Consider the following 10,872-nt stretch of genomic DNA (forward strand, 5'->3'; position numbering starts at 1 on the left):
GCGCAGATAAAGTCGTGTCTTATTTATACTCTGTTCTACTGACAACAGGCCAGCGAAAAATCTAACAATCTACAGCAAAACCATCAATTATTATGGGCGTTATAACATAGGTGTGCAGCTGGACGAAACATACACGTCGAACCCCCCCAGACGATTTAAATACCTGACGAAACATACACGTCAAACCACGGCAACGGGTTAAAAGCCAGTGGTATGGGACAATTGATTTCTTTACTAGATATTTATTTTTCACTTAGTTCTCTTTTCAATTTCGTTCTAATTTGTGTGTGATGAATGTCTGAAATTATTACTTCTTTTTTAAGAATCTGGACTGGATACTTGCTTTGGTGCAATGACTAGACTGATAATTCTGAGTTTTGTAACTTTTATGCTATTTTTATGTCAATAATACTCCTATTGTGGTAATACATCTTTCTGCATTAGGTATTTCTGGACCTTTATTCTTCTGAACCATAAATATCTGGACCATATGAATGGAATTTTGGTGAAAGATAAAAAATAGTCAAAACTATTTAGCTGATAAGCCTACATATAAGGGTTTTGTACTAAGGCTTATTAAAGGACAAGAAGTATGTCTGATATGGTAAGACATTTTCATACTACAGGAAACATAATGATTACAATCAAGTCCCAAAGTAGATTGTTTTAATTGACAGTGTGTAAGTGTGTACATTAGTATTCTCATAATAAAATGTTTCTGTTAGGTGAAGAGATATCTGATTCTTGATATCCTAACACCGTTGGCCTATTTTCTAAGACAAACGGTTTATTCCTTTCAGAGCTACTCAAGATTGTCAAGTGTTTTCATCCCAGATGCAATGGTTTGGCCTGAGCGTTGTATACATTTCTCTACATTATACACAGTACAGGCTACAGAGTATTTTGGGTCAACATGTGGGGTTCATGACATGGTACAAAAACTTTTTGGGGGTTTAGAATGTAATATGATAGACCTCTGATTGCTGGATCTCAGAGCGTCCAGAGAAGTTCCTGCCATTAATCCACAAACACACCACCACATTAAACAAATACTAATTCTCAATCTAGCAATGAGTTACCTTATGATGTATCCTTCTGTATTAATATACTGGGTTGAGATATGTAATCTCATTAAGTACTGGTCACAATGTCTGCATACAGAGTAATAACTGACTGTTAACATTTTATTTTGCTATGTATGTGCATGGATAACACATTATCCTGGAATTTGCATACTGACAATGTTTTAAACAAATTAACCAGAGTTTGTTATATGACCAGATCAGTCAAACCTTATATGTCTCTTTCATCACTGGTAATGATTTATTATTTCATTCTATATTATCTTATGGTATTATATTCTGGGGTCAATCTACCAATAGCAAAGAACTTTTTATGTTACAAAAAGGAGTTGTTCGTTTAATGACAGGATATGGAAGTAGGACCTTATGTAGGGATCTTCTTAGATAGAAATTTTACCATTGAAATTTCAATATATTTTTTCAATCCTGTTGTTTGTTCTAAAGAATAGGAATCTTTTTATTACCAATTACGATAGGCATAATGTACAGACCAGACATTGTGAAAATTTTTATTTTCCTACTTCCTCTCTATCATTGTATCAAAATGGTGTTTACTACAATGGTTTTAAATTTTTTAATAAATTACCACTTAAATTAAAAGAGCTTGTACAGATCCCTAAAATTTTTAAGAGTTCCTTAAGAAGATATCTGGTGTTGCACTGTTTTTACAAACTGGAGGAATTTTATTGTATGAATGGTTAATACATTCTTCATTTGCATTCAATTTCTTGTAATAATATTTATTTATGTTCTATGTCTGTGTTATGTATATTTTAGATTATGTTGCCTAGACTTGTTCCAATGATTAATTGGAACATTTGTTCTGATATGTGACTCATTCTATACCCAGTGGTTTGTGAATATACTTCTCAACATATATCTGGATCTGCTTGAATTTTAAATAAATGAACATGAACATGAACATGTGTTTGTTAGCATACCTGATGTCTAGTTTTCAATCCTGCAACTCATTACACAAGGCTCAAAATGTGCGGATGCTGACACACTCTAGATCCTAGCAGTATAAATACACCACCACTCACCTGGTGATGTCCCAATGTACCAAACACAGTCAGACTCCATAGGATAGCTGTTCGGATAGCCAGGTGATGCAAATGAGCCATGCTCTGATGACAGATTTCCACCACACGCTACAATAATAAGTTCATGTTAATTTACTTATTATGTTTCTCCTTTACATATGTGAACCTAAATATTGTAACGCGTTTGCAGTCCAGAAGAGTCACTTCTATGGAAACGCTAGAAGAGACTGTTACATAGGAAACAACAATCGCTCTATTGTAGTTCTAACAGGAGTCTCCATGGTTATAACAGAGGGTTCATTTGTATAGCAGCGGCCGAGGGGATAAATAGCCCAGCTTCGACGAGAAGCAGTCAGTCTTTATCCAGCCGATGAAGAAGAGAGTCTTGGAACATCCACCAGAGAAGACAGTCTAGTGTTGCCGAGATATTGCAAGCAGTAATTGTAACACTGCAAGAGCAAATGTTTGTGAAGTGTGTGTAAGGCAAGCGAACGGAATAAACTCGCTATATCAAAGAACGGCGTGAACTTACTTGTAGCGTGACACGCAAAACATGCTACAATATTTTTATAAAGAAGAATGATCTGGAACAGGGATACATTCGCTATATGACACTATACTGAAAAGACTTTCAGAAAATGATTTCCAGCAGTGTTTCAGGATATGGCAGGGATAACTGAATGTGTATATGAAGCCACAAGACAAGAACCCTAAACATGACACATTAATGAAAGGTAAAGATTTTCATCAATATTCCAGGCATGGCACAGATTTTGGAATGTATGCATAAGGTGATGGTGACTATTAAAGTTTGGCAACAATTACACATGCAAGAGTACACATGTACATGCATGCAAGCATGCATTTACAAATATACATCACATAACCTAATTAACTGACCAACCAACCAATCAACCAATTAAACAGCCAACCAACCAATTTCATGAGGTACAGTCCTTGAGAAGATCAAGAAATTTCCTGCCTTTTATTCATGGCTCATGAAAATTCAGTATAGTGTTCACAAGACCTTACTAGTACTCCATGACCTCAGTCTGATGAATCCATTATGCATTTTTATATCCCATCTCTTTAACTTGTATTTTAATATTTTAATTCTATCATCCACGCATTGGTCTTCCTTGTAGGTTGTGGACCAAAAGTTTGAATACATTTATCATCTTTCCCACGTGTGCTACATGCCCTAACCATCCCATCCTCCTCAATTTGGTCACCCTAATAACATTTGGTGAGGAATACTAATAAGCTAATCATTTTTTACAAAATCTGTTATGTGACTGAGATACCTTACATGTGGGATTGTATATGTCTTAACTTCGCAATAAAAACTCTGGTGTGTGAATTAAAAAATGTACTTTTCTTCTTAATTAAGATGCAATTCTTGTGGTAAAAAATAAACCTGAAAAAATGCAGGATATGAACTATATTTAAGAAGTGTGAGTTAGCCGGTGTGCTTGAACTTACCAGAGCTCAGGACCGAGTATGTAGCAGCAAAAGTTACAGCGTCACCCCCATACAATGAATAGATCTGCACAAACATAGCAGATCCCTGAGATGTTAGGTGTGGTGGAGCCTTGGAACCACAATAACTTCCTATCAGAGGTGCTTCTGCATCATCTCCATCCCTCACATCAACACGATAATATGGGCACCCTTCAGTCCAAACACCATCCCAGTTTGGTCTCAAATTCATTTCATTGACTGTAAGTGTCACTCGATCCTCTGAAACAGAACATCAGCATGGAAACAAGGCTTGATTATTGTGCTCAAAGACATCAGTCTGTCCATGAATATAACATGGGGAAAGGAAATTGGTATGGACAGAGAGTTACCTACAAAATTTAAGGATGAACCATACGGGGTAATTCAGACTATAGATTTACATGACTCCCACAGCCTGATTTCTTAAAGTATCTGTTGCTTTACAGTTCATAACTTTAGTCCCTGAGACCTCTTCCAAATGACATACTTCATGGTCTTTGAATCCTATCTAATGTCCATTAGCATAAAATTATCTGCTAGACTCCTGATGTATATCTCTGGCTTTGCACTGTGCTCAGGAATGAGGCTTACTGTTAGTAAACAACGTATTAATAATTTTACCACTCAGTGGAATCACCTCCAGTTAGTGCTGAATTCAAGAAAATATGGATCTATACAACCACTCCCCCATACGCCTTCATGGTGCAGTTCTTAATTGGTTAAGCACAAGGACAACTTTACCTTTATCTTTACCTTTGCCACTGATTGTGCACATGTGTGCACAATTCATTCATTCATTTCCTTTATTTTCCATATATCCATACAGGTAAAAAACCTAGGATGTGGAAATAGTCCCTCTGATAATATATGTGTCCAGATACATAAAATAAATTACATAAGTTATATAATTAAAATCACATACATTAGTTAATTAACATAGATAATAGAATAAAAAAACTTATTACAATTATAATTAATAAACATAATTTAAAAAGAACATTACTATAAAAACTTAAAATTAATACAATTTCATTCAAATTACCCAAATTAACTGAATTAAATGCATTATAATAATAATAATGTGGTGACCATATGCATTCTATTCTGCATGGAGATAGTTCATGAGTATAAAAAAAATTTTGACAGACATATTCTTTTTGTGTGCTACATATGACCATTGTGACACTACAAAACTTTTTAAGAATCTACATCTGAAATATTTAAGATAGAAGAAGGCTACTGCAAGAAAATTATCCACATAAATTACCAAGTTGCAAAAGTTATAAATCGCACTAGCCTCTCTATATATATGAAGGATTTAAAGAAAAGCATATTGTCATAAGTTCTTCTTACACTGTCTAGGAGAGTAGAAATAAGGAACTCTTGAAAGACTTTTGACATTGAAGAATCAAGTATTGTACCTGGATTTGGAGCAATAATAATCCATGAGCAGTTAAGGTTTTCATCCGAGAAAATAGAGTTATGTGTTCTTATTATCCCAGTATCTTCGGCCATGATGCGTGCCCCACAAGCCTGAACAAAATAATCAAAACACTTGAGACAGAAACATTAACTACAATACAAGCTGCATAATGTTCTATAAGTACCAATATTACTACTGACACATTATAACTTCACTCTCATTGACTCCCAATCTTGTTACTATAGTACGAATTCAATAAATGCATGCTACAATTTATTTTGGCACTTTTATCTTCTGTCTCATCTACAAAGACCTAAATATCAGAATATAAGAATATAATAATAATTTTACAGATATTTTACATAGATGTGGAAGAAATGATGAACTGGATGTTGGGAACGAAGTGTCGAAGAGAGCTTGACCTAAAAGACATAAAATAATAGAAGGAACAGAAAAAATAATATTAAAAAAGCTTAAAATTTTGTACACTTTTGTTAATACTGGTAGAACAATTCAATCAAATCAGATAACATGGGAGAGGTAGTAAGTGAAGGAAACAGAAGATGTAAGTAAAGATACCATGTGGAAGATCTTAGCACAGCTGGGAGGATGATGTTAAAATTAATCTTATAGAAAACTGCTGATGTGTAAGATGGATGGCAGGGCTCTGTAACATGAAAATGAACATTTCAAATCACAACACAGAGCTTGCTGACCAGGTGAATGAACATTTAATCACCTAGGGAAGGCACTGTATCATGGATTTGATTAATTATGGAAACCTTCTTATCTCAGGTTAAAACCCAGAATTCCATTCCAAGGAACCTAGGTTCAGAACTGTGATCAAATAAGCTGAAGCTCAAAGTTTGAGATAAGACATAAACCCCCACCATGATTCAAAATTTGTGTTAATTTACAGATCCTCTCCAGCAGCAATCTTCCTCTACCTGTTCTCATTATTAAAACTACAAAAATTTACTTCAGTCCTCACTATCTCAGAAACAGATAATTTTTTTATGATAGCTTCTAAATATGTATTACGAGCTATGTAATAGAAATTCCTAAATATGTTGATTTTACGCCTTCTAAAGATTGTCACAGCTGACCAAAACACATAAAGGCATTAAATACGTATGTCGTACCGAAAGTCATGAGCAACTTTTTTTGCATGCAACCTGGGAACAGCAGATGAAAGAGAGTATGGTGGTAGGTGGAACCAGCTGTTGTGTTAACCATGACTGACATCAACAGCTTGCATCATGTGACCAGTATCACTCCTAACAAAATGGCCAACAACGATATGTTGTTTTGCCAGCATGCTGTCATCGGATTTCTTGTGAAAGAGGAAATCCCTGCTGCAGAAATTCACCAGAGACTTCAGTGTGCTTATGGAAGTGTGTGCATGGGTGCGAGCAGTGTTCGAAGATGGGTGAAACATTTTAAAAATGGGAACACCAGCATCGAAGATGAGCCTCGGAGTGCTTGTCCTCGAACAGCCTCAACTGAACGCAACAAGGAAAGAGTGGATGACATCATTCAAGATGACAGGCATGTGACTGTTGACTTAATAGCCCGAAAACTTGGAATAGGGCACAGTGCAGTACAGGGGATGATTGAAAGCTTGGGCTATAGGAAATTTTGTGCTCGTTGGGTCCCGTGGTTATTGACCAAAGACCACAAAGGTCAGCAAAAAGCCATCACCTCAGAACTACTGCAGAGATATCGACACGAAGGTGATGATTTTTTGCTCTGTATTGTGACAGGTGACGAAAGCTGGTTTCAACATTTCGAGCCTGAAACAAAATGGCAGAGTATGGAATGGCACCATTTGCATTCTCCATCAAAAAACAAGGCAAAGACAGTGCCATCAGCTGCAAAGGTGATGGGCACAGTCTTCTGGGATGCAGAGGGGTTTATTCTGGCCAAATTCCTGGAACCTGTGCAAACCATCAATGCTGCTTGTTATGTCCAGACACTGCACAAGCTCCATCGTGCTTTGCGCGATAAACGTCCGGGACGAAACATCATCATCCTGCATGACAATGCTCGCCTCACATTGGAAGCAATTGCAAAGATGGGGTGGGAAGTTCTTCCACACCCCTCCTATAGCCCTGACCTGGCACCCTCCGAATACCATCTTTTTGGATTTGTGAAGGATCAGCTGCATGGACAACGTTCTGAGACAAGGGAGGCAATTCAGAAAGCAGTGCATCAGTGTCTTCGGATGGCTGGAACGGAATTTTACAGAAGGAGAATTTTCAAACTCTCAGAATGCTGGAAGAAATGTGTACAAAGAAGTGGCAATTATGTGGAAAAATAAAGAAAGGTCTGTAGACTGAGGTTGTGTATTTGGTTTGTCAATAATAAAGCATGTTACTTTACAAAAAACTGTTGTTCATGACTTTCAGTACGACCCTCGTATCTACAAGTAGAATCACACTGGATGATGGTATCAATTATTCTATATTAATTTACTAGTGTGATGGACCAGAATGAATAGAGCTAAGCTTAAATCCATGTACTTAAACTTTAATGGTTACCAACCACACTATTTGAAGACATTAAACAGTACACATTTCAGACTATTCATACAAGCCAACAGTCATCAAGAGAAAACATCAGGTTAACACTTTCCATGCCAGTGTATCAATCAGCTATTCACGTAGGTTCTAACTGGCTGACCATGAACCAAACTAATAAATACTTTGAGGTTAGTATTCTGCAGAATGCAATTTATATATACAAGTTAGACAAAATAATAGAAACACAACAGATACTAGATTCTAAAGGGTTCTAATAGTGTTGTATTGCCTGTAGTTTCGAGTTGCATGTCTAAAAGTGGTCGATAAATCCAATCATCCAATCCAGAACTTGTCCTATAAGTCACGCACAACCCCAAATCATAACAATATATATGCTAAGTAACACTAAAATAATGCAGCATATTCTATTTCTATTCTATTCTATTCTATTCTATGACTTTCAGTACAACCCTCGTATCTACAAGTAGAATCACACTGGATGATGGCATCAATTATTCTATATTAGTTTACTAGTGTGATGGACCAGAATGAATATAGCTAAGCTTAAATCCATGTACTTAAACTTTAATGGTTACCAACCACACTATTTGAAGACATTAAACAGTACACATTTCAGACTATCCAACAGTCATCAAGAGAAAACATCAGGTTAACACTTTCCATGCCAGTTCATGTTCACTCCTCTCAGTGACAGCTATCATGGCGGCAAGTAAGGAGTGCAGTGTAAATCGCTCTACATTTCAAGTACAAAATACAAGTAGTAACCAACCAAGTAAGTGCTTCTGCTGTATTGAATTGAGTATTCAACTCCAAAAAGCAAGAGATGAAATATTATCGTACAAGAAAATCATTGAAGTACTACAAGCTGAACCAAGTAATAAAATGCCACTTAACATCTTAAAGGAATCAAGAAAAAACAACAGCTTAGGGGGACAGGCAAATGCTCCATCAAGCGAAGAAGACTGGATATTTGTAACTTCCAAAAGCAATAGGACAAGGCAAGATATTAACAGAAATTTGATACAAATAATACCCGCGGCAAACAACAAATTCGATTTGCTACATAACCTTAAAGAAGACGAAGAAGCAACCAACACGATAAAGAAGGTCGCGGGAATCCAAAACCCAAGTAAACTATCACAAATAAAGATGGGAAATAAACACGTGAATAGTCAGAAGAAAGCTAAGCACAAAGTACTAATAATTGGGGATAGCCATGTAAAAAAATGTGCGGCTGAGCTTCGATTAAACCTGGATCAAGAGTATATGATTTCAGGTTTTTCTAAACCGGGAGCTCTAACCAATGAAATTTTGGAAACTTCAGAAAAAGAAATAGCTACACTGGGTAGTAAGGATATCTTGATTTTATGGGTTGGAGCAAATGACATCAGCAAAAACAACACAAAAGGAGCTATAAAGAGCTTAACATCATATTTGGAGGTACAAAGGAAGACAAATATTGTCCTAATTAATACACCACATAGACACGATCTTGTATCAACATCCTGTGTAAATAAGGAAGTAGAGAAATACAATAGGCAGTTGAAAAAAATCGTTAAACTGAATACAAATGTGGAGCTGATGGAATTGAAACTCCAAAGGAAGCACTTCACTGGACATGGGCAACATCTTAATTATAGCGGTAAAGAGTTAGTCTCCAAAGAACTGGCCAAGATAATTGAACGCCACTCAACAAAGGTAGGAACAATCCCCATAGAAATCCAGTGGAAACCGGACAATCTGAAGGAGATGAACTTGGAAATGCAGAATATAACTGGAGATCAGGAAGAAACAGTGAACCAGGAAAAGCCCATTAAGCCAACCAAGAGCCAAGATAAAAAAGCCGAGGGTACCAACAAGGCAGCAAAGTGCGAGGAACCACAAGGAGAGGAGACTGCAGATACCCAAGGGAATACATCAAAGGAGAATCCAGTAAACCCAGCCCCTAACTGCGTGGTGATACCAGAGAGGGAGCGGCAGGAAGTTCGCATGACAACCAGAACAAGGAAAATCCCACTCAAGCTAAGTAAAGATTTTTTATAGATAAACATAGTGCTGGTATACTCAAGGTCACCAACAATAAATATAAAGACAACACTAATATTAAAATATTTCATCAAAACGTGCAAAGTTTAAGGAACAAAAAACTAAACATAGAAGTGCTACTAACTTATAAAACACTACAGCTAGACGTGTTATGTATTACTGAACATTGGTTGAAGGATGAAGAAATAGGTTATTATAATTTTGCTAACTACACCCTTGTTTCAAAATTTTGTAGGAAGAATAAGCAACATGGAGGCTCATGCATCTATGTCAGGGACTATCTAGAAGCAAAGCCTTATAACTTGTTCGTAGACCTAAATCAAGAAGAACATTTCGAGGCTAGTATTATCAAACTCACACAATTTAACACAATCATCATCTGTGTGTACAGAACCCCTAATAGCAACATTAATATATTCATTGAAACCATGGACACAATAATTAGCAAGATACTAATCAAAGGGAAGAACATTATCATTGTAGGCGACCTCAACATAGATTTCTTAAGAAATGGAGGGGACCCACAACTACAGACAATGTTAAATTCACATGGCTTACAAGCAGTAGTGAATGTCCCAACGAGAATAGGTCCCAGAAGTCAAACAGCCATAGATCAAATAATAATTAACAAGAACTTATGGGAATACAATCTAGAGGCGATCGACACAGGATTTTCTGACCATAATGCGCAGATAATACGAGTGCAGATGCAACACAAGAACAAAAAAGGGCAAACCAGATTAGAGGGAGAATGCAGAATGGCCAGATCATATAAAGAAGAGAATGTCCAATACCTATGCAGTCTACTAGATAAAGAGACCTGGGAGCTCGTCTTTAAGCAAAAATCAGCGAATGATGCATATAATGAGTTCCTAGGTACTTTCCAATATTACTATGAAATAGCAATGCCTAAAAAATGGTTAAAGAGCAAACAGTATGCAAATAGATGGGTGACCCTAGGTATAAGGACATCAGGGAATAGACTCAGATTTCTTAACAGGCTAATGAAGGAAGGAAATGTTTCAGAAGAATTTAGGAAGTACTACGGTCAGTACAAGAAAATATACAACAAAGTTATCAGTGAAGCAAAAAAATCATCTAATAACATGCGATTAAGAACAGCTGTCAACAAATCGGGGGTGATGTGGGACTTAAATCAGGGAGGAGCTAGGTAACCAGAAAAAATTAAAGAAAAATTTTGAAATAAACACAGGCGGAGTAAATACGCAAGACCC

At 36.5% G+C, this 10,872-nt stretch overlaps 1 protein-coding gene across 3 annotated transcripts in view; it reads right to left on the minus strand.

The window, feature by feature from the left end:
* LOC111869610 (cubilin) overlaps nt 1–10,872 on the minus strand; it is a 253,251-nt gene that overhangs the window by 125,839 nt on the left and 116,540 nt on the right. For all 3 annotated transcript variants that reach the window (XM_033753496.1, XM_023861259.2, XM_023861260.2), the window contains exons 34-36: nt 5,047–5,158; nt 3,608–3,865; nt 2,126–2,233 (exon numbers count right to left, since the gene is read on the minus strand). In XM_033753496.1, the coding sequence (XP_033609387.1) occupies nt 2,126–2,233; nt 3,608–3,865; nt 5,047–5,158 (478 nt within the window). The remainder of the gene's footprint in view (nt 1–2,125; nt 2,234–3,607; nt 3,866–5,046; nt 5,159–10,872) is intronic.

Source organism: Cryptotermes secundus, unplaced genomic scaffold (assembly GCF_002891405.2).
Source record: "Cryptotermes secundus unplaced genomic scaffold, Csec_1.0 scaffold557, whole genome shotgun sequence".
NCBI lineage: Eukaryota > Metazoa > Arthropoda > Insecta > Blattodea > Kalotermitidae > Cryptotermes > Cryptotermes secundus.